We start from the raw sequence: 23,443 nt of genomic DNA on the forward strand, positions 1-23,443 counted from the left end.
TGACAATGGCAGAGCCCAAAGTAAACCCCAGCCTCACTGCAGCTACATTTCCATTTCTCCCTGGCCTGCCCCAGGGGAAAAGCACAGGGCTGAGCCTGGCCCTGCTGCAGGAAGGTGGGAGGCAGCCTGGCTTTGAGTGCTGGGGAGCAAAAGCCCCAGTGCCAGGATCTCACAGTGGCTGCTCATGATCTCAGCTGGGATTTAACCACCTCCAGGGAGCCACAGAGCAAGGAGACAACATTTCTGCTTAGTCACAGCTCTTCCAGGACACACTCTCTAAAGGTTGCATTTTCCATCCTCTCCCTGGCTGTTAAGCCTCATAAACAGTTTATCTTGAAATTAGATGCCAGAGGCACAGCTACATGAAGGCAAAGCATCTCCTGTGTAGCACAAGCAGAGTAAAACCTGTTGGGGCAGACGGAGGCTGCACAGAAGGGAGAGGAAATACGGGAACTACATGATCCCACCACCACCCATCTCTCCAAGGAACCCCGAGGGAGCTCAGCCTGTAAGGCCCACAGGCACAGAGCTGGGCACACCACCCTCCCACCCTCCTCCCCCCCGCTGCTCGAAGCTCGGGTCGGCTAGGAAGGAAAAGAAGCAGAGAGCAAAGCATGCCAGGATGACTCACAGAGGGCCGTACCAAACTGAGAAAGTCTGCTCGTATCCACCGTCGTAGCCGGGCTCCCAGGACACGTTGGCTGAGGTCATGGCGGCCACGACGTGCACGCTGGTCGGGGCGTGAGGGCTTGTCCCTGCAGAGAGAGGGGACAGCTCAGAGGGGAGCAGCACCAGGGCTGCAAGGGGTCTTCTCCCAAGCCATGGTCTGAGGGGACTCCTCTTGCACCGAGCCAATGGCCAATTTCTGCTGGAAATGGCAGCAGGTGGCCAAAATAACAGCACAGCGCCAGGAAATAACATTTAAAAGAGACATTGCTTTTAGAATCATAAAGTGGTTTGGGTTGGAAGGAACTTGAGGGCACATCTACTCAAACCCTCCTGACATGGGCAGGGACACCTTCCACTAGAGCAGGTTGTTCCAAGCCCTGTCCAACATGACCCTGAACACTTCCAGAGGTGGGGCAACCACAGCTTCTGTGCCTCACCACCCTCAAACGGAGAAATTCCTTCCCAATACCCCATCTAAACCTTCTGTCTCTCCGTTTAAAGCCCCACAGTTCTCTTTGTGGGGCACACCCCCATCTCCTGGGCTGTCCCCAGGTCCCTTTCCCCCTGCCCATACCTACGACAGTCAGGTGGGTGCTGGCAGTAATGCTTGCGACGATGTTGGTGGCGACGCACTCCCACTCGCCGTGGTCGTCCTTGCCGAGGGAGCGGATCTGCAGGGTCCCGCCGGGCAGCGTGTTGTGCTTGCTCCTGCTGGGCTTCCCTACCTTGGGCAAGGAGCGGGGTGGGGAGCAGGGCAGAGAGAGAGAAGACACGACTCAGCAGCGGGTTGTGGGGCAGGGCGAGGCGGCGGCGGGGTCACTAAGCTACCTGCGCGGCCCAGGGGACACCGCCGGCCACCGGCAGGGGATCTGGTCTCTCCAGTCGTGGAAAGGCAGACGGTTCCCCCGTTTCCGAGAGGACCTGGGGGGCAACGCGAGAGGCAAGGGTCAGGAGGCTGCTGCTCAGCACTCACACACAAGCGGGAAACCCCACGGCACTGGCACGGACACCGAGCCCCGCGCCAGGGCTCAACCTCCAGCATCCAAAGCTGAAACTGCTGTGGGAAGGGGCTCCGGCCATCCCAGCAAACCCCCTCCCGGGATGGGGAAGGCACAGGCTGCCCCAGGAGGTGCCCAAACTGCCTCTCAGCCCCAGTCAGCAGCAGATGAGAGGCAGGACCATTCACATCAGAGGTCTGGGCAGAAAGGGCCCCTTGGGGATGTGGGAAGATGGCGTGCGTGGAGGTGCCTGGAGTCTCTCAAGCCAAGCAGAAAGATGGATCTTGTAGCAACTCATCTATGCTCATTGCAAAGTTGTGCAAATCCCACGTTGTCCTGAGTCCTCTTCAGCTATTCTTCATGTGGGTCTGCTGATGAACACCAGGACCCACAGGTTGATGCAAAGAAGAAGGAGCAGAGGAGCCCACGGACATGTGGGGTTACCAGTGCAAGCCCAGGAGTCCTTCAAGAGACTGGTCAGCACTGGTGGGCTGATGGGGAGGGAGGGAGCTGGCTTCTGCCACTGGCAAACTGAGCCCAGCCCAAGCCAGCCCTGACCGGAGCTGGAGGAGATAAGCCCAGAGCGACAAAATGAGGAGGACCACCACAAGACATAAGTGGGATTGGAAAGAAACCTAACTGAGACTGGTGAGGGCATGGAAAGAAAAATAGGATGGAGAAAAAGACTGAACAGCCAACAAGCTTTAGGCAGGTCACTTGCAATGTGTGCAAGTCATGCTCCTCCTCATGCTGCTAAAAGGGACCCAGAGATCCAGCAGCTCAAGACACAAGGATTGGGGATGGTCCCACTGGGTGACAGAGGGACCCAGCTCACTCTCAAGAGCCCCAGGAAGGGCATGGAAGGCTTGCAGGGAAGTTCCTGACAGCAGGACAAAGAGTTTGAGAGGTTTCCTGTGCAGTGGCTTTCCTATGGGAGCAGTAAAGATGGGAAGCAAGGAGGAGGCTGCAGGAGGACTGGAAAGCCCTCGCCGCTCCCAGGCTGTGCCACCACACCCTGCTCTATGAAAAGGGACATCTTGAAATCTTTATATCCAGTTCAGGATCACAAAAGCAGCTTCTTCTCAGGATATCTGAAGTCACAGAGCAGTAAAGCAGCTGCTGACTGGTCCAGAGCCACAAGAGCCCTGGATGTGCTGTGGTGACACATCCTCTCCCTGCACAGGAGGTGTGTGCTGCGAGAACGGCATTGCCACGACTGCGACGTCCTGCTGGTGACACCTGGGAGCCAGGCAAGGAGGAGGGTGTCCGGTGGGCAGTGCTGGCGAGGCAGAGGAGGGGCCGGGGCGGGGGCAGTGTTTCAGCTTTGCAGATGCTGCCGTGTCGGTTTCCCGGGATTACTCGGTGGCCACAAGCCGGGCTTCCCCCACCCACCTGCGGGACAGGACGGCAGTGGCTCAGCCCAAAGCGAAGCAGCTGTACCTGCAGTTTGTTCTTACCGGGACAGAGTGTGGCTTCTCTGTCTGCAATATTCACCAAAAGCCAAAGGCACTGCAGATTTGTCTGGCAGGCCGGGTACCTTTCTCCAGGCGATGATGGGAAAGGGGTCTCCGGCAGCAGCGCAAGGAATCAACAGCTCCCTCCCTGCCTCCTGTCTGTACTCCCAGCCTGGTAGCACCGTGAAATAGGGGGGGTCCTGCACCAAGGGGAAAAACAAGGAGTGTCAGCCTGATCAAATTCCCATCACCAAAAACAAGCCTTTTCCAAACCAACCCAGCCCCCATTCTGGGTAAGTTTGACACATTGCAAGGAAAATTCCGTGGAGAACGTGTGCTAAGGAGCCTTGATGGCACACCAAAGCACACACCTGGAGGGAGATTCTGTCCAAAGAGCCATTGCACTGGAGCATAGAATCATGGAATCCCAGAATGGTTTGGGTTGGGAAATACTTTAAAACACATCCCTGCCATGGGCAGGGATACATTCCACCATCACAGATTGCTCCTACCTGGCCTTGGACACTTCCATAGATGGGGCAGCCACAGCTTCTCTGGGCAACCTGTGTCAGGGCCTCAGCACCCTCACACAGAAGAGCTTTCTCTTAATTTCTAACCTAAATTTTGCCTCTTTCAGTTTGATCCCATCCCTACAGTTCCTGACAAAGAATCCCTCTCCAGCCTCCTTGCAGGCCCCCTCAGACACAGGAAGGCTGCAGTGACAACTCCACACAATTCTCTTTTCCAGGCTGAGCAGCATCTTGCTTTTTACCTCCTCGAAACAGGAAGAAACCCACCCACATCACATCAACCATCAACCTGATTTCCTCGCCCCGGCAGCCGCCCCGGCGGATGTGTGTGTCTGGTACACAGAGCTTTATCATCTGAACCTCGGCAAGACACCATGAATCACCACAGCTCCCTCCCAGGCACAGGACTCCATGTTCAGGGAGGGAAGAGGCAGCAGCTCCCACCCCAGCTGCACTGGGAGCTGCACTGGGAGCACCCCAGGCGCCGCACGCAGCCGGAGCACGTGGAGCTCAATTCATCCATTTATTAAAATCCTCCTGAACCCAAGCCCGGGCCAGCAGGGCTAAGTGTTTTGTTGGCAAAGGGGACATTCCAGGGAGATGTTTCCTCAAATTACCCCAATCTAGTGTCAAAACCCGTGCTGCTGCTCTGGCAGGATATTTCCAGCTGCACCAGACAGGGTGCCCTGGGGCTTTGCCTGGGCTGGTGGGAAGCACATCTCCAACCACAGCACAGACACAGCCTCACCCTGGAGCCTCTGCTCTTCCCCACACAGCCCCAGGAGCTGCTCCTGGCACAGGAGGACACTGCCCCCAGCAAACCCATGGGATTTTGGCAGAGTTACCTTCAGTACCAGTCGGGCAGGGGGAGACTGGCCCATCGTACCCAGGGCGTTATAAGGCACACAGGTGTAAGTGCCGAGAGCATCTTCAGTGGCCTCCTCGATCCGGATCGACCCGTCTTCCAGCAGGTTCCAGCCAGAATACTGCAGCAGGGAGAAGCAGGGAGCTCACTCAGCCAACAACACCCACCACAGCTCCTTATTTCCCCTTCAGCCAAGCCCCCTGTCTGTCACATCTCCTGGAGATGCCCAATCCCACTCACAACATCCAAAGCATTTCCTCAACAGTAGAGAGAGGAAATTTGTCAACATCACCCCATCCAAACACAGCCAGGCTCCTTCATGTGGACCAAAAGATTTAAGATCAAAATCTAACACTAAATAAAACTTGTTCTGGAGTCAGCAAGACATCTCCACCTGGAGGGCTGAGGGCACCAAGAACCAAGAAGCCACAGCAGCAACAGCTTTAAGTGGAATTTAAACTTCAAATCGTTAATATTTAAGCAAAAAATTTAAAATATTGAGTGCTTTCTTTAAATATTTAATGGCTAATATCCTTGCTCAGACTAGCAAACCATGATTAGGGGAAGATGTGGATTTGTTATAAGGGTCTTTTAACCACCAGTTGCCATTGGGAAAATAAACCAGAGCCATCAGGAAGCCTCTTTAGGGGTAAGAAGGCGTCAGGTGTGGGAGACACAGAATGTCCATAGTCCATACAAGAACTGGAATTCACTCTGCCCACAGCTGATAAGGAAAAGCAGCATCATCCCATCCATGAGATCCTTCTCTCCCAACAGAAAGGGTCCCACAGGGTCCCTGGTGGTGCTCACTGGTGTTTGCCGAGGACATGAGGGTCCAAACCCCTCTGTGGCCCCACATCCCCTCCCTTGGGGCTTTGTTACCTTCTCGATTCGCAGGGGACGCCCGTCCTTGTTCCACTTGACCAGCGTGACCGGGGGCTCCGCCTCGACCGGGCAGCGGATGTACCCGTGGATCCCGATGGGAACGTAGATGATGGGGGGCATGTTCACCACACGGGCAGGATCTGCCAGGGCAGCAGCACCACGTTAGCATGGGGAGAGAGCCCATCCCTCCTCCCAGCCTGGTGTCAGAGGATCTACCTCACTTCTGTAATGAATTCCAAACCCAGCACCACCCTGGCTCCCACAGGCTGTTAAGCCAGGCTTGCTGCACACAAATCCACTGGAATACCTGGTATTTGTGGGAGGCTTTGTTCATGTCCAGGGTGGTCCTACCTGGGGCTCATTAAAGATTGCATTTAAGAAGAAATGTGAGAGATGCCTGCTGCCAGCTCCACACCAGCTTGCATCGTGCTGAAGCCTGTGCTGCTCCATGATAGCACCACACGTGCCAGGTGTGATGAACACCCAGCCCAGCCTGGTTCTACATACCAGCAATCAAAGCCATTTCACCTGCCAAGCCTTAAAACACACCCAGATGGGAAAAGGGATCCATGTCCAGGTTGCCACGAGTCCCTGACCTCCCGTATCTGCTTTTACTCGTGCTTCATTGAGGCTGGGTCATATTGAACAGCAGCCACCTCACCCTTTCCAAGATGCAAAAACCTTAAAATACAAATCTAACCCCCCCTCCATGCTGCACCACCCACGCAGAGAGGTGTCTCACAATCCTCCAGTCTAGAATGTGTCATTAACAGCACTTCTAAGAGCTTTTTAATTAAGTGCGAGTGGGTTGAAGAGAATCTAGACTTTCTTTAATAAGAAGCTTTTTTAAAAAATGTTATTTTTAATAAGAAGAGTGAGTATTTCTACAATCTCGTCTAGACACCAGTAGCACGAGGTTATGGGAAAATCCTGATGGGGTTTATGCTGCATTAAGGGATAAATGTGGGGGTTTTGGGGTGCAGCATCCCTGCACTGCTGATGCAAAGTGGGGGGTAAACATATAAGGTTCTTAATAGGAAGGGATGGAAGATGTGTCCTCTACTTATTGCTTTCTTGGGGCAAAACCAGCAGAGTTTGGGAGCTCTGCTCCCAGCACATCACCTCAAATTCACGTGCCCCGGGCAGTGGCACCGTAACCCAGATTGCCCAGCACCACATATGGAGCAGGCTTTACCCCCCTCTGCTTAACTCCACCTCTTAGGAAATGTAATCAAGGGCTCCAGCGGTGCGGGAGAGGGTAATGGGATCGAGCCTTTCACTACTAGGTCACTGGCCAGGGGCCAACCCACCCCGCTAATGACCCAGAGCTGTGTCCCCATCTGCTGCGGAGGATGGGGAGCTCCCTCCGGAGGTATCAGCCCCGCTGTGGATGGGGTTTGCTCAGGGGGAAAAGGGATTGTGGCACCAAAAGCCAAGCACCCTTCCTTGCACCGAAGCCCGGCTGAGCGGCAGATTGTCCGAGCCTGCTCTCCCTGCCATCAGAGCTATTTTTAACAGCTATCAGCCCTGACAAGCAGCCCTGGATTAGCGGCAGGGCAGATTTAATGGCCTGAGGCCACAGGCTTTCCCAAGAGCCACCCAGCTGGGCACATCCAACCCCAAAGTACGCCTGTGACTGGGCACAGCACCACTCACACCATCCCCTGCCCACTCTGCTGCTTCACCCATCCCCACAGGGACCTGCCAGCCCTTCTCTCACTAACCAGCACCAAGTCTAAAGGCAGCAGCAGCTCTAAGGCAGCCTTGGAAAACCCACGCTGAGAGCCCACTTTGCTCAGGCCTGTCTTTCATTATGAAATAAAAGCGCTGCAATCTTTCCGAGCAGAGCAATATTGCAATTGGAGCGGCGGCAATTGAGGCCATTACTGTGGAATGCCACAGGATGCCGGTGGCACACTACCCATTCCTGCCTGGGGATTCCGGGAGAACGAGCGTGGGAAGCAGCGCTCCTGCTCCAGCCCTTTCTCCTCTGCTTGTTTAGATCACTGAAAAATGTGACACACCGAGCTCTGCAGCTCGGGAACGGCCACACCACGGGAATGAGCCCCCAGAATGAACAGCAAAATATACACTTTGGCACTCAGAGCTCTGTGCTTCCCAGCAGGGTGAGCACAGTGAGGGAGCAGCCATGGGATGATGCTCACCTCATCAAAACACACTTGTAGCAAAGGTGGACACCAGTCCCAGCTGAGCAGCGTCACTCAGGCTGCTCAGACCATTTGCTTTCTTGTCTGCCACGCCCACGTGGGATGCTCTCAAGCTTTTTTGCTGAGGATGATTCCATGTTCATCCAAAGGCTGCTGTCACATTCTCCCAGTGTCATACCAGGACAAGAGAGCCTCTGGGGCTGCCTGGGAGCCAGGTGTTATCAATGCCAGCCCCATCCCCGCACTCACACTGCACTGTCAGGTAGGCAGAGGCTGATGGCGAGCGGCCCAGGCTGTTGCTGGGGATACAGGTGTATTTTCCAGCATCCTCTGGTTTGACACGGAAAATAATCAGCGTCCCATCGATCAGGATCCGCACCCTCAGCTTCAAGTCGCTGCGAAAGGAGAGGAGAGGAGGATCACAAGGAGAGCCAGGGGCAAAGCCCAACACAATCCCAGCTCCCAGCACAATCCAGGAGCAGCAGCAGGAGGAGAACACGCTGCCCCAGCAGCAATAAACTCACTTCTTGAAGTAGACATTCTCCTCCTCCCAGTACCACAGGTAGGTGAGGTTCCCGGGGTACGCCTCGGCCTGGCAGGTGAACAGCGCATCCTGGGAGATGTTCACTGTGATGTTCTCCGGAGGGGAAACGATAAAGGGAGGTCCTGGAGAGGGGAAAAAGAAAGGGTCACTCCCACCACTACAGCTGTCCCCACAGAGGTTGCTCAGGTTCAGCTCCATCCCAGCGTTTTGGCTGGGAGCTGCTGGAGGGCTCTGGGGCAGGGCTGGCCCCGATCCTCTGAGAACCACAGTGACCCTGTTATTCCCAGCCCTTTCCCTAATCTCTGGGCTCACTGAGAACCACAGTGACCCTGTTATTCCCAGCCCTTTCCCTAATCTCTGGGCTCACTGAGAACCACAGTGACCCTGTTATTCCCAACCCTTTCCCTAATCTCTGGGCTCACTGAGAACCACAGTGACCCTGTTATTCCCAGCCCATTCCCTAATCTCTGGGCTGAGAACCACAGTGACCCTGTTATTCCCAGCCCTTTCCCTGATCTCTGGGCTCACTGAGAACCACAGTGACCCTGTTATTCCCAGCCCTCTCTCTAATCTCTACAGCTTCCAGGAGGGGATCCATGCCCATGGTGCTTCTCCCAGGGCACACAAGGACACACCTCCCTTCATCCCAGCACTTCTCGAGGACAGTATCACCCACAGGAAAAACCCAGGGGGAACAGACTGCCAGGGGCCAGCAGCTCACCACTGCCACAAAAGCAGAGCAGAGGACACCCCGTGCTCCTCTCTCTGCCGGTAGCTGCTGACCTAATTAAAGATTTATTTAATAAGAGAGGGAGCAAGGAGCAGGAGGCCTGTCATGCATCACGGCTGTCTGACGAGGCGCTTCATGACAGCCTCAATCTTTTCCCCGCTTCCCAAACAAAACGGAGCTGCCATCAGGGCCTGGCTGCTCATCAGCACAGCCACCACCGTGTCCCAATTAAGCGGATTCCTCCATCCTACAAACCGGATGCAGAGCCACAGGGCAGCCAGCACCATGCCAGGCACAGAAGCCTTGGGGGTTGCTCCAGGGTGACACCACAGCCCTGTGGCCCACGAGATCCCCCCATCCCGGCTTGCCAGGGGATGCTGAGGAGCTGGAAAGTCTCACCTTGGACGAGCAGGCGCGTGGTGTGCACAGCCTCGCCCTGGATGCTGTAGGCCCGGCAGGTGTAGGCACCTCTGTCCTCCCGGCTGACCGAGAGCACCGTGAGGCTCCCGTCGCTCACCTGGCAACAAGGGAAGACCCTGGAGCGTGGGCAGGGACCCCCAGGGGGATGGGGAAGACCCTCCCTGCTTCCCACAGCACAGAGCTGTCGCTGCTTTTAGGGCCGGATGAGAGATGGGTTTCCCCGCTCTGCAAGACTTGGGATATTAATAACCCAACACACGCGTTTCTGCTCGACGCCAAGGGGAAGGAAAAAAAAAATCATGGAATAAATAAATAACCATCCCAGCACATTCATTTCCCAGAAGTGACTGGCAGGCAGCAGGCTCCAAACCACTCCTGCCAAGCACCCCAGCACTGTTGGAGCTTCACAAGGAGCCTTGCTGCAGCATTCCCTGCCCCCCAAGGACCTCTCCATCGCTGGGGGATGAGGGGGAGACCCCAGCTTGGCCACTGTCCTCCCTGTGGGGCCACCTCTCAGCTGGAAGAGGAGTGGATGGATTCCCCCAGGGATGGACAAGGGACTGTCACCTTTGGGGCAGCAGCACCCCCATGCACAGGGAGGCCTCCCAGCCAGCCTTCCCCCCCCACCTCATTCTGCCTCATCCTTCTATTTCAATTAGTAACAAATGATTCCTAATTACTCTCATTAGTGCCTGCGCTGATTCCAATGCCTGATTTACCAATTACAGCTCAGGGGGGAATCTCTGCCTGGGAGCCTCTGGGATGCAAAAAGGGTCCTGAAGGGGAGGGGAGGAGGGGAAATCCTCCCTGCTCAACCCTCTCCTGTCTCAGCCCTGCTGTATCCGTCCCTGCTAGGGGGGACACCACCCCAGGCTGCAGCCCCCACCCCATCCAGGGTCTTGGCCCCTGGGCTGAGTCCACAGGAGCCAGGTCAGGTGCAGCAGCAGGGCTGTCCCAAGCACCTGGGGGGTCTCCAGCCGGCACCCAAGGGCTGGCAGCGTTCCAGGCTGCTGCTCAGCAGGGACTGGGTGGGGGGAATGGGCACCTCACCAAGGAGAAGTGCTGAGAAAGCACAGCTGGCTCCAGGCACCGTGCTCCTGTCAATGCTGTCCCTGCCAGCTCCCAGCCCAGGAGTCCCCAGGGCTCCCAGCCCTCCCCCACCTACCTGGTACTTGCCATTGGCACCCAAAAGGTCTCCCTCTCTGAGCCAGGTGACGATGGGCTTGGGGTTCCCGAACGCCATGCAGGTCAGGGTGACGCTGCTGCCCTCCTTCGCCTCTACGTACTGCGGCGGGGTCTCCGTGAACGTGGGGGGAGCTGGGGGCACAGGAGACCACCGTGACCCCCAGGGCCACTCTGGGTCTGGGGGCACACGGGGACAGAGGGGAAGCTGCTGCCTGCACACAGGGGACACTCTGCACATCCCCACGGTGGGGCTGGGACCATCCAAAGGCAGACGGGGCTGCAGGGACAGGGGTGTCCCTGGGGACACCGACCAAGAGGTGCCACACCGCACCCCAGCCCTGTCCCCTCTCCTCCCCATCAGCACCATGCCCCCACCCCGCTGCACATTAACTCGCTATTGTCAAAACATGGGAAAACACCGCAGTGCAGATCGAAAGGCTCCTTCCTGATGAAAGAGGCTGGCAGGATTACAGCCCGCCCCTAATTACCCACGGTTGTTAAAGCCCACTTTAGAGGAAGACAGGTTGGCAATTTAATCTGCTTGGGGAAGAAAAAAAAAAAAAGGAATTATATTTTGTTTCTCCCCAAATGATTTTTATTTTCCCCCTAAGAAAATTAAGCGTTGTAATGCGCTGGGGGAAAGCCACAGCCCTCACCCTGAAAGCAATTCCTCGGGCTGGGAGGATTATGGTTATTATATTGTTATTAAGACCCTGCACACCCCGTGCTGCAAAAAGCCCCAAAACTGGCTCATTTTGCCAAAGGGAGGGACAGGGCATCTGGGGCCATTTCCCAGTCCCTCCAGCTGGTGGTTTGCAGGATCTGTGCACATGGCAGAGGTGAGCCAGGCACCACCATCCTCCTCCTCCTTCTTCCTCCTCTTGCCCTCCTTCCCAAGCCCTCGGAGCTCATTAGCAGGCTGGGAGAAGGCAGGAAGCAGCAGGCAGGGCAGCAGGCAGGGATGGGGCTGGTGGCCTGCAAAGCTCCCACTCACTAATTGGGCTCAATTAGGTGGCTCTGCTCCATGCCACAGCACAGCCATCCCCCCAAAGGTTAAATTAATTGCACAAGGTCAAGGCAAGACCAGCGAGGAGCTGCCAGTGGCCACATCTCTGCACCCCACTGCAGCAGGAGAGGCACAGCCCTGATGCTGGGCTAAAAATAAAGATCTCTTTCCTGACGCAGAGAATGACAATTTGCTAATTAGTTTAATATACAGCCTTAATAAAATGAAAAAGTAATTTGAGTAAATCTGAATTTCAAGAAAACAAAGATTTGATTTTCTGATCTGTTTGTTGAGAGGAGATTCATTCCCAGGCCCAGCTCTTGATGTCTCTCCTTTAAACAAGCTCCACGTAATTAAACTGAGGAATCCCTAATAAAACTTTGTCCCTTTTGAAGTCACACCCTGGCTGGAGCAGCCAGCTTGGATGGCTTCAGGCTGGCGTGTCTGCCAGGTATAGATGCCATTAAGGCCCAGCATCCACCAGAAATCCCATTCTGGCACCACACAGGTGCTGCAGCCCCCACCCCGCTCACCATTGACCGTGAGGTGGACCCAGCTGCCGTTGTGGAAGGTGTCGTACTGCTGGTCCAGCATGAGCACTTTGCACTCGTACCAGCCCTGGTCCTCGGAGCGCACCTGCTCAATGCGCAGGGAGGCTTTGTCGTGCAGGCTGGCCCGGCCTGTGGGAGAGCACAGCGATGGCACCACGTCCCTGACACCACAGCATCACTGCAGGGACACCCCATCCCCACACCAGAGCAGCCCCAAAAATATCACTGAAGGGAAACCCCATCCCCACACCAGAGCAGCCCCAAAAATATCACTGCATGGGACACCCCACCCCAAACTGGAGCAGCCCTCAAAGTATAACTGAAGGGGACACCCCACCCCAAACTGGAGCAGCTCCCAGAGCATCACTGCAGGGGATGCGCCATCCTAAACTGGAACAGCCCCCAAAGTATCACTGAAGGGGACACCCCATCCCAAGCTTGAGCAGCCTCTTGGAGACCACTGCATGGGACACCCCACCCCAAACTGGAGCAGCCCCCAAAGTATCACTGCAGGGGACACCCTACCCCAAACTAGAGCAGCTCCCAGAGCATCACTGCAAGGGAAACCTCATCCCCACACCAGAGCAGCCCCAGAGCATCAATGCAGGGGGTGCCCCATCCCAAACTGGAGTAGCCCCCAAAGTATCACTGCAGGGACACCCCGTCCCTGTGTGGGCACTATCCCAGTTTGGGGCAGGCAAGTTGCATGGTGTGGTTCCAGCCGGTGGTGCCAGGCCGGTGACACACTCGCCCATCTGGGGATGGCAGAGCCAAGCTGCCAGGGCCAGGCAAGGTGCCTCGAGCGGTGTCTGCCCCCAGCGACACCGGCCTTCTGCTCCCAGCCAGGGGCTGGCGGCGGCACAGCCGGCACACAGGCGTGCCACAAAAGCTTTTCTCCACCTTGGAGACTCCTGGAAAGCAGGGCAGCCCTGAGCTGACCCTTGTGCACAGCCCCAAAAACTGGGTCAGGAGCAAAGCAGCCTAAACCTCCACTCTGGTGCAGTGGCCACTGGGCTGTGGCATCAATCATTGCTGAGCTGAGTTTGGCTGGGCTCAGCTGGTGCATCTTCTCTGCTGCAGCATTTCTTAGAGAGCAGTTTGGGCAGAGAATCCCATAAGATGCAGGGAAGATTCCCAGGACAGCATTCCACAGGGAAAGGGAGACCACAATGGGTCTGTCCTGCCACACCAACCTTCTCAGGGCTGGTTTCCAGCTCACACATCCCACCAGAGGAACACCAGCCACGTGTCACAGGCAGCACATTGGCCAGCAGCCAGATGAGTTCTGCAGCTCCAACCTGTCACCTCCACTCAGCACGTGGCCCTGGCTCCATCCCCACTGTCCCCCCAGCATCCCTCCCTGGGCTCACAGCTGCTCTGGGGCACAGCAGCAGCAGCCACCGCCACCACGCGTCACCCTGGGTTTCTCTGCCTCGCTTGCTCCCGTCCCACGCAGCCCAGCTGGCTTCCTAACGCTGCTGCTTAATTAAAACCAACTGGGTGGAAAGCGAGCAACGAGAGGCAGAGCCCGCGCGGTTTCCGACGGAGGAAGGGACGGAGCGGGGCTGCGCATCCCGGGCCGTGCCGCAGCCGGGACCCGGCACCCTCCCCTCGTGCCCCTGCGCCCCCGGGACTCACCGGCATACTCTGGGTCCACATGGGGAGGGTAAAACCCAAACTTGATGAAGATGGGGATGGGGACGCCGAACTTGAACCACTCCACGACATAGGGAGGGGGCTGTCCCGTGAGCGGGTGGATCACGTCGCATGGCAGGATCACGCTCTCGCCAGCGCGAGCGGTCACGAACTCGGGCTCCTCCCTCGAGCCGAGGGCACCTGCGAGGGGGCGAAGGAAGAATCTGTGGCTGATCTCACTGCTGATCCCCAGCACCGAACCAGGATGGCCAAAAGAGCAACAGCAATGCCCATCCCCAGCCACCTGTGTCCAGCAAGGGCAGCCTGTGGGTCACCCGAAAAACAACAGGGGGTCCCAAGCCCTTACACACAGCTCCAAGGCAACCCTGGGCTGCCACAGCAGTCAGGACAGCGGCCATCAGCACCACAATGCTCTAGGACAGCTTCCCAACCTGTGCACCAGGGCAAGGGTGATGCCCAGTGACCCCACAGGGGTTTTGGGGACCTGTGCTCTCAGTAGAGGGGCACAGAGCACGCCTAGCACTGCTCCCCACGTAGCAGCACCATCTGGGCTACCCTGTACCTTTGTGGCAGGGAAAAGGCTGCTTTTAGCGTGTGCCCCTGTATCCTCCAGCGAGCAGGACTGAGCAGGCAGGGACCCCTGTCCCCAGCTGTGCTGTGCCAGCCCACGGAGCCAGCTCTCCCTGCGGTGCCAGGCTGGGCTGGGCACCGGAGCCGCCATCCTCCAGCCAAGCCCGCATGTCCTCGGGCATCCCCGAGAGCCCCAAACCTGAAACCCGTCTGCGACCTGCGCGTCGGGTCTGTCACCCTGCTCCTCCCAGCTGGGTAATTACAGGGGACTTTGGTCTCAGCTCCGAGGCTGCTCCACCCCGGCTGTGCCGCCCTGCTCGCTGCAGCCTGGCGTCATCCCGCTCTGCCAGCAGCTGCAAAGCTGCATCCTCAGCACGGCGTTCAGAGAGGGAAACCCAGGGCTGGGGGGAAGCCAAACAGGGGGTCCCCAAAACTACATTTAGACCTACATCGCCCTTCCCATCAAGGAAGGGCCCCCCTTTTCCTGGGGCGCGCGGCCGCTGGCTGTTCTGGGGGGGATGCTCGGGGAGGGATGCTCGGGGAAGCACGTTCCCACTCCTCCGCGCTGCTCCTCGGGGCCGCCGGTGATTGGCGGCGAGTGACATCACCGCTTCCCCGCCGCGGGAGCCGAGCATCACCGAGCATCACCGGCTATTTTTGGCTCTGGCACAAGCGCGTACCGGCGAGAGGCCCGTGATGTGCCACCCCACAGGGCCACCAGCCCAGTGTCCCCGCGGGAAGGGCAGCGGGCAGAGCTGGCCGCGGCTCCACAGGGCACGCACAAGGCGTTGTCCCTGCAGAGGGTCACAGCCTGATGGTCACCCGAGAGTCCAGGCCACCAGCAAACCGGGCACGGGTGGCTCTTGAACTGGGAGGGCTGTCTGGTGGCAGAGGGTGGGTGATGGCGGGGTGCAGAGCTGAGAGCCATCTGCAAGGAGCAGCTGCTGCATTGCACATCCACTGCAGGCACGGCCCCGCTCCGGGGGTCCTGCCCGGCCCCGGATCCGCACGGAGGATCGGGGGAACCGCTGAGCACACACGTGCGGTGTGCACGCACACCCCCGCACACGCTTTGCACCGCCTCGACAACACTCTTGCACCTTTCCATCCCTCGTTAGCGCTGCATCGCCGATGAGCTCCCGTTCGCACCCTGTCAGCAGGGACGGTGTCAGCCCTCCCCTGCCACCCCGGCACTGAGCTGTGAGAACCCGTCCTGACCCCGCTGTGCCCATCCCCGCTGTGCTGCGGGGCTGGAACCCCCCTGCGTGCCCCTGGTCCTGCGCTGATCGGGGACAGAGCCGGCACGTGCTGCTCAAGAGCATCCAAGGACGCGCGTCCCCGGCCCTGCCGAGCCAGCAGGTCCCCAGCACCTCGTCGCCTTCAAAGTGACACCCTCTACCCACCAGCAGGAGAAGAAGGAAGCGGCAGCACCCAAACCCCTTTCCCAAGCCCTGCACCTGTCCCAGCTCCTGGGCTACCAAGACAGAATCTTGGTTTCCAGCACCTCTCCACCAACTGGAGCCTGGAATGCCAATGTTTGTCGAGCTGGAGCAAGAGGCCACTCAGACACCCTGGGGATGGGCGCCAGGGAGTCACACTACGCCAGGATGCCCTGACTGGCTCCCTGACAGAGCCGTGGGTGACGTCCCCGGGGAGGGACGAGCCAGCCGCTCCGCCGGACCCACGCCTGGCCAGGGCTGCCCGGACGCAGGAAAATAGGTCATCCCCGGCAGCTCGCAGCGCCGGTGTCTGATCGCAAGGCCGGTGGGGAATTGCACGCACGGCTGAGCATCACCTCCCCAGCGCACGGCCGACTGGCAGCCACGGCGGAGAACCGGCCCCCGGCTCTCCCCAGCTGCCACCCGCCCCGCTACCGGCCCCTTGCCCTCCTGTCCCCACTTCCAGAGCGCCGGGAAGGCAATGGGGAGATGCATCACAAACTCTCTTTGGGTCTCCTCAGCTTCCCAACCCACCAACCCTGCGGTCCCAACCCTGACCAAGTTTTCCTTCCAAGTCCAGACCATGAAGAAAGCGAGCAATGGAGACTGCAGCTCTCGATTCAAAGTGTTTTCTCACCCCCACATTTGTAGGGAAACGCTTGAAAACAACCCGCAGACGCCAGAAGAAACAGAGCACAAATAGACGGGGTATTTTTAAACCCACTTGATTTTCCCAGCCAAGTTCAGAGAGGTTTCAAGGCTGATTCTGCGGTTTGGAAACAGGGTCAACATCAGGGAGCGGCAGCAGGGATGCGAACCCCAAATCCGCCTCGGTGCAGGAGCTCACGTGAAGCTGGGGGATGCCTCGTAAAGAAAAACAAGTAATCAACAGGCTTCGTCATCCAAGCAGATCCAGGAAAAATAAAAGCATGCCGCGTGCCAGGAGGCAAGAATACAAGATGCGGAGGTGGAGTTGAACAGAATCCCAAAGGGAGAGGAGGGAAGGCTGCCGCCACTGAGACGGTGCCACCGCGGGGCTCCCCAGGATGGCGATGCCAAGCATGGGGAGACCCTCACCTGCATCTGGGCATCCAGCTGCTCAGGGCAGAGGCAGAAGGTGCCACAGGACTCGGTGAAGCTGAAGGCATCCAGCATCTCCACTGCACTCGCTGAAGCAGGACCCTTCCCGCAGGTGCTTTGTGAGGTGGCCATGGCAGTGTGGTTTCCCAAGGAATTAATGCCTGGAAGGCTTCCCTGCCTGGCACAATGGACACCCATGCCCTGAAGCAGAGAGGGCATCCTGTCCTGACCCACCACTGCCTTGCAGCCTGCTGACAGAGGCACCACTATGCATTTCCAATGCTGCCTCACACCCCTGGCACTCATCCCCTGCCACACGTCCCCTTGGGGATGGCTGAGGGAGAAGGCACAAAGCCCAGAGCCTGTGGACCTCTCCTCCCTGGTGAGCAGAGACGAGATGTGCTCTGACACATCCTGCTCCCATCGGTGGAGGCGGGATATGGCAGGGATCTCTGAGGACAAGGCCACCAGCATGGCATATGGAGGCCAGCAGGGAAGGAGAGCAGGCAGCCATCACCACAAAATGAAGAGGGGGGTGACTGCAGCCCAGGGTGGGGGACAGGAACAACGTGCTGCAGGGACTCCAGCTGCCAGGGCAGGGTGTGGGTGCCGGGAGATTGCCTGTCCCCCATCTCTGCAGCCCCCTAAATATCTCAGTGGGGGTTGCATCCCCATTACAAATCCAATCTCTTTGCCTATCCTGGGGTATCCAGAGCCCCCCAAAAGCATCTGCCTGTCCCCTGGTGGGGAGAAGCCCTGGGGCTGGGAGCGCAGCCCTCACCCCCTCCCCCAGCTGGAAAGCAGCATCTGGGCTTTCAGTGCGATTCCTGCGTTTTAAACCCGATTTTCCAGATGGATGGAGGGCGACGCGCAGGTCAAGTGACATGCCTCAAGGTCATGCGGGGCCAGGGAGGAGAAGGATTAGCAGCTCTGAGGGGTGGCTTGTGCCCCGTTCACAGCAAGATGGGGACTCAGAACCCCATTCCTGGGGTGTCCTGTGGGATCACCATCCCACTCCCCAGGCAGGCAGACAGCTGTCTTGGCATCCCAAGGAGAATGCATGCATGGATGCTGCCCCACAGCGAGTCCTTGCTCCCTGGAATAGCACAGGTGGGAACGTGCCTGGCCAGGCAGTGGCTCAGCAAGCACATGAGAGCACAGGTTGGTGCTCTGAGAGGCACGGAGATGGAGCAGAAAAGAAAATTATTCCCTGATATCACCTTACTCCTACCTGGAGGTCCCTTGTGCTCCCTCTCTCTAATCGCCAGCAGCTCGGTGTTGAGCATCCGGTGTTGGCAGCTGCCTCGTGGGAGGCATCATCTCCCAGCAACGACCAGCAGCTACCTGTGCACTCCCCTGAGCTCCCTCCACACACCACAGAGCTGAACCAGCAGCTGTGATGGGAGCTGGAGCACCAAAACCATCCCAGAGGAGCCCTCCTGCAGCTGGAGAGTGCTGTCAGGGTGCTGTGCCCCTAGCCCAGCCCCACATCACAGCAGTGCAGGCTGGCATTACCCTCCCTGCAGAGCAGTAGGGACCATCCTAATGCCTTCACAGCCCTCCAACAGGAAACTGGGATGCAGGCAGCGCTCCGAGCTGTCCGCCAGCAGCTCCTGAATCACGCTGTTCCTGGCTCAGGCAGCCCTCCCACCAACGCCAGCCTCTCTGTGGAGGAGCGGGAGGAAGGGAGTTGTTTTTCCAAAGGCCAGCTGGTCGCTCAGGGCTCCCAGCTTGGGAGATTCCTACCGCAGGGAAAGGGAGAGGGAAGGGCTCCTCCATCGGCACGGCACGGGGTTGGACCCACTGCTTGCCCATCTGCAGAGCTTCTCGTCCAGCATGAAGGCACGACCTTCAAGACAGGATCAGAGGTGAATGGGAGCTGTGCCACCCTGCCACAGCTCTGGAGAGGAACTTGCAAGGCTCACCCGCCACCAGCAAAGCTGTGTCTTCCAAGTCAACTGAGCTGGCAAAGCATCATGGCAAGGACCCTCCGGCAAGCCAAGTCATGGACCGAGACACTCACGTCCCTCCCTGCCCCGCGCGCTCCCATCCAACAGGTCCAGAGGAGCAGAAAACCTCCAGGGAATGATGGAAATGGGAGCCTGGCCAACGCCCTTGGCTGCTGCTGGTGCCAAACCATTCCCTTGCCAGAAGAGAGCGGGGCCAAAGCCACACGTGTCAAATCCAGCAGCTCCCGGTCCAGACTCCTCCACGGCCAAAGAGGCAAAACCCAAGAGCTCTGCGCCGGGAGCGAGCAGGGGATGCAGCGCTGGCACTGCCACACCGAGCCACTCCAACCGGCCAAGGTCAGTGCCACAGCATTGCCCGCCGCCGTGTCCAGGGAATCTCTTCAATAGAGCCTTTACCCAGGGCTGGTGCAGCCGAATCCTCCCTCTGCAAACCCTCCTGCCGACTCCACGAGCATCCCCACTCACTGCACGGTGCCACAGCGTCACACCCGTGGGAGAGGGAGGAAAAGCCCCTCGGTGTGACGGCACTGCTGGGAATGCCAGGAGGCCGGATCCCTCCTCTGACACCCACTCCTGGCGCGGTCACGTCCTGGCTCTCCTCCCCCATGCCATAAGAGGGGATAACGCACCCTCCTTCCCTCTCTGAGCCGATTAATGCCTGGAAAGCCCTTGGAGAGCCAGGCAAAAAGGCTGCTCAGGGCCAGCGCCGCTGCTTCTCAGCTCAGCAAGGAGGAAGTGGTGTGGGAGGAAAGCCATGGCAAGAGGAAAAGCCTCAGTGAGGGCACCGGCACACGGTGAGCCCAGCTCTCCTCCAAAGCCCTGTCCCCAGGCAATGCAGGGTGACAACTCCCCATGAGGACGGGACAGTGCTGGGACCAAAGGGCTGCAGCAGCTGGGGCGAGTTCCTTGGGTTCCCTGCCCCTGCGGGGGCCACGCCGGCCCGAGGCACCCCCTCCCCCGGCACCCACCCACGCATTACTCACGGCACGCTCATTCATCACGTACACGCTGCTCCACACGCACAGCACCCCCGTGCCGGGGCTTCCCGGCACCCACCCACCCCGGCACCAGTTCCGGAGCTCCATCCGAGCAGCTCCAGGGTATTTCCAAGTTCCCAGGTGCCGAACGAGCTGTTCTGCTCCTCTCCCCGGCAGAGCATCCCTGTAGAAGCCGCTGCTGCAAACACTGCCTCAGCACACTGCAGCACGCAGTTCAGGCAGGCAGCAGCCGGCCACGGCTCAGTAAGAGGGGCTACAAACCCCCAAAGAGGGCAGCCCCATCCTGACCCCCCGTCCGGACACACACCCCCCTGCCTCCAGGAGCCGCCTGCCAGGCGAGGAGGACAAGGGACTGGGGCATGGCACAGATGGGACCCAGCGGGCTCGAGGAGCGCTGTAAATTGCGGGGGCTGCAGCACCCCGGCATGTGCCCCCTCCCAGCCCACCCGAGCCCCCCGAGCATCCCCCACGCCACGGGGAGGGGAGTGGTGGTGGCTGCCAGCCCGGCATGGCTTGCTGCCGGCAGCCACCGCATCCCCATGGGCAGGGTGGGTGACACCCAGGGCACGGCTCCAGGCGCTCATCCCGGGTAAGGACCGCCGGGACGCAGGGATAACCACGAGCCCAGTGAGGAATCAGCGGCAGAGATGGGGGACGGTGCTGCACCAGCGACAGGCAGCTCCCCTCTACCTGCAGGGATGGTTCGGAGGGGTGGGAGGGGGCTGGCAGCTGAAGGGAAAGAAGCCAGAGCAGGAAAATCAGGGTTATTCCTTGCTGCCGTCTCCGTCCTGACCTTGGACAACCCTGTGCCTCAGTTTACCACAGCACAGCAGCCAGCCTGCAGTGGGGGAGAAGGAGGGCAGCCTCTCCCGGGCAGGAGGGTGGGAGCAAAGTCACCCCCAAACCCGCAGCCGGGGCGCTGCAGGGGAAGGCGACGAATCCCTCCTGCATTTCTCCTTGCCCAGCCGGGCTACCCTTGCAGGGAAGGGCAAACGCTGCCCGCACCCCCCGGAGCTGCCGCAGGCGCTTCCCCAGGATGAGAGGAGAAATCCGAATGCGGGGAAAAGCTTGCCCATCCCTGATCAAGGGGGACACTCAGCCAGCCGTGCTCCCCGCCGCGCACCCGCTTCCCTTCTCCCAAAGGGAATTTCCAACCCCTGGGCAGAGGCTCCGCCGCACCGGCGGCGCGGCTTCCCGAACTTCCCCAGCTGCAGCCGCTGCCCTCGGGGAGGTCACGGCCAACCCCGCCGAGCGTCTGCGGAGGGAGGATGCGCCGGGCGCCCCCGGCTCCCCCCGGCAGCGGGGGATGAAGGAATCGCCAGCGCCCCGCCGCAGCGGGAAGCGCTCGGTCCCCGCACCGGCAGCGGGGAAGACGCGAATCCCCTTGGCAGCCGCAGTTCCCCCTCCTACCCTCCCTCCCTGCCTCTTCTCGGTACCCTCTCCCCGGGACGCGATGCCCCCCCGCCCGGTGCGCGCATCCCTCCCGGTCCATGCGCATCCCCTCCGCCGCATCCGGTACACCGGGAGAGCGGGGGGGGGACACGCAGAGGCGGCCCTGCCGCCGCCCCGCAGACCCCGGCGCGCCCCTCCCGGGCTCATCCCGGCCGAGAACACCCCGCGGCCGCACTCACCTTGGACGGGCAGCCCGCGGGCGCCGAGCACACTTGCTACCAAAGCGGCCACATACCAAATCATAGTACTACCGGCCCCCGGTGCGCAGCATCTTCCGCCCGCCGGGCGGCCCGGCCGGGGCGGGGCGGGGCCGGGCCGGGCTGGCCGTGGCCGGGCAGGGCTCGGCGGGGCTGGCGGGGCCGGAGGGGCGGCTCAGAGCCGGCCGCCCGCCGCTGCGCCCATGCCCGCGCCCATCGCCGCGCCGCGCCGCACCTGCGCTCCGCCGCGCGGTGCAGCCTAGCCTGCGCCCTTTAGCGGCTCGGCACCGCCCCCGCCCGCCGCCCATTGGCCGCGCCCCGGCGGAGTGGGCGGTGATTGGCCGCCGCCGCGGCCCGGGCCGGTTCAAGGTGGGTTGGCGCGCACGGGGCCCCTGCGCCGCAGTATCATGCGCACTGCCGGGAGCGGCGCGGTCACCTCCGCCGGACGGTCACCTCCCCGCACGGACACCCACCGGGACCCGCGCCCGCCTGGGCCCCCGCGCCGCCTCGCTGCCGCCTCCCCGTGTCCAGCTGTGCCGCCGAACCGGATCGGTGTCACTTCCCTGTGTCTAGGTGTGCCCCTGTACCGGTATGGTGTCACCTCCCTGTTCCCAGATGTGCCCTGTGCCGGTACAGTGTCACCTCCTTGTCCCCAGATATGTACTGTATCGGTACAGTGTCACCTCCCTCCGTCCAGGTGTTACCCTGCACAGGCTCGGTGCCACCTCTCCCTGTCCGGATGTGTCACCGCACCACCTCGGTGTCACCTCCCCGTTCCGAGATGTGCCACTGAGCCGGATCGGTGTCACCTCCCTGTCTCTAGATGTGCCCCTGCACCGGTACAGTGTTACTTCCCTCAGTCCAGGTGTATCCCTGCACTGACTCGGTGCCACCTCCCACTGTCCAGATGTGTCACCACACCTACTCAGTGTCACCTCCCTGTCCCCAAATGCATCACTGCACCACACCAGTGCCACCTCCTCGTCCATAGATGTGCCCCTGCACCAGCTCAGTGCCACCTCCAAATGTGTCACCACATTGTTTGAGTGCCACCTCCCTGTCCCCAGATGTGTCACCACACCAGATCAGTGTCACCTCCCCATCCCCAGATCAGCCCCTATATTGGTACCATGTCACCTGCCTGAGTCCAGATGTGCCCCTGTACCAGCTCAGTGGCACCTCCCCATCCCCAGATGTGTCACCGCACTGGCTCAGTGCCACCTCCCTATCCACAGATGTGTCCCTCCACCAACTCATTATCACCTCCCTATCCCCAAATGTCACTGAACCTACTCACTGTTCCCTCCTTGTCTCCAGATGTGTCCCTGCCTTGGTACAACATCACCCTCCTGTCTCCAGATGCGTCCCCTGCTCCTGCTCAGCATCACTTTGCAGCTCAGTGTCACTCCCTGTCCCCTGATACATTCTCTATGCCAGCACAGCATTATTTTCCTGTTGCCAGCTGTGCCCCTGCCTAGCCTTAGTGTCACCTCCCTCTCTCTGTGTGTGTCCCCTACACCAGCTCAGCATCACCTCCCTGTCCCCAGATGTGTCACCTCCATGGTCCCAGCTGCCACCCGCCCCTGCTGCCCTACACCGCTTCCCTGACACGCCAATGACAGTTTGTGACTAGGCAGGGTCACCTCCCTACCACAGACGGAGCCACCTGCCCCCTGCACCCGCTCCACATCAGCTGTGCCATCTGTCCCTGCCACCCTGCACCGCCTCAGGGTCACCTCCCTGCCAGCTGCCTGGTGCCACTGCAGCCTTGTACCACACATCAGCTCAGGGTGACACAGCTGCCACCATCTGTGCCCTGGCAGAGGTCCAGGGTCATTGCCCCACCAGCCTGGGGCAGACATGTCACCTGCCCCCTGCACCAGCTTGCTGTCACCTCTGCCAGGACCCTGCACTGCTCAGTCACCTCAATGCCACCACCACAGCTTGGTGTCACAGTCACCTGGCACCGACTCAGTGTCACTGTCACCTCTAGCACCAGCTGTACCCCCTCCTCCTGTCATTGCATCACCTGTGCCACTTCTTCCCCTGCTCCTGCTCCACACCCTTTGCCCGCTG

At 59.6% G+C, this 23,443-nt stretch overlaps 1 protein-coding gene across 14 annotated transcripts in view; it reads right to left on the reverse strand.

Moving 5' to 3' along the window:
• The window catches only part of IGSF9B (immunoglobulin superfamily member 9B), a 42,617-nt gene extending 21,144 nt beyond the window's left edge, over window positions 1-21,473 (reverse strand). For 9 of the 14 annotated variants that reach the window (XR_004420278.2, XR_004420276.2, XR_004420277.2 and 6 more), the window contains exons 1-13: window positions 19,117-19,342; window positions 13,644-13,841; window positions 11,988-12,134; window positions 10,429-10,580; window positions 9,243-9,360; window positions 8,094-8,235; window positions 7,819-7,964; window positions 5,399-5,541; window positions 4,497-4,637; window positions 3,205-3,321; window positions 1,498-1,590; window positions 1,244-1,394; window positions 632-755 (exon numbers count right to left, since the gene is read on the reverse strand). Coding sequence is in view for 7 of the 14 variants with exons in the window: in XM_033081818.2 (XP_032937709.1) it covers window positions 632-755; window positions 1,244-1,394; window positions 1,498-1,590; window positions 3,205-3,321; window positions 4,497-4,637; window positions 5,399-5,541; window positions 7,819-7,964; window positions 8,094-8,235; window positions 9,243-9,360; window positions 10,429-10,580; window positions 11,988-12,134; window positions 13,644-13,841; window positions 19,117-19,327 (1,883 nt within the window). In the remaining 7 variants the exon portion in view is untranslated. Of the gene's footprint in view, window positions 1-631; window positions 756-1,243; window positions 1,395-1,497; window positions 1,591-3,204; window positions 3,322-4,496; window positions 4,638-5,398; window positions 5,542-7,818; window positions 7,965-8,093; window positions 8,236-9,242; window positions 9,361-10,428; window positions 10,581-11,987; window positions 12,135-13,643; window positions 13,842-19,116; window positions 19,343-21,349 lie in introns of those variants that run through there. The other 5 variants (XM_033081822.2, XM_033081820.2, XM_033081824.2 and 2 more) reach the window with 5 other exon arrangements.
• Window positions 21,474-23,443: the final 1,970 nt, after the last annotated feature.

The sequence above is a fragment of the Catharus ustulatus genome, chromosome 28 (assembly GCF_009819885.2).
Source record: "Catharus ustulatus isolate bCatUst1 chromosome 28, bCatUst1.pri.v2, whole genome shotgun sequence".
NCBI lineage: Eukaryota > Metazoa > Chordata > Aves > Passeriformes > Turdidae > Catharus > Catharus ustulatus.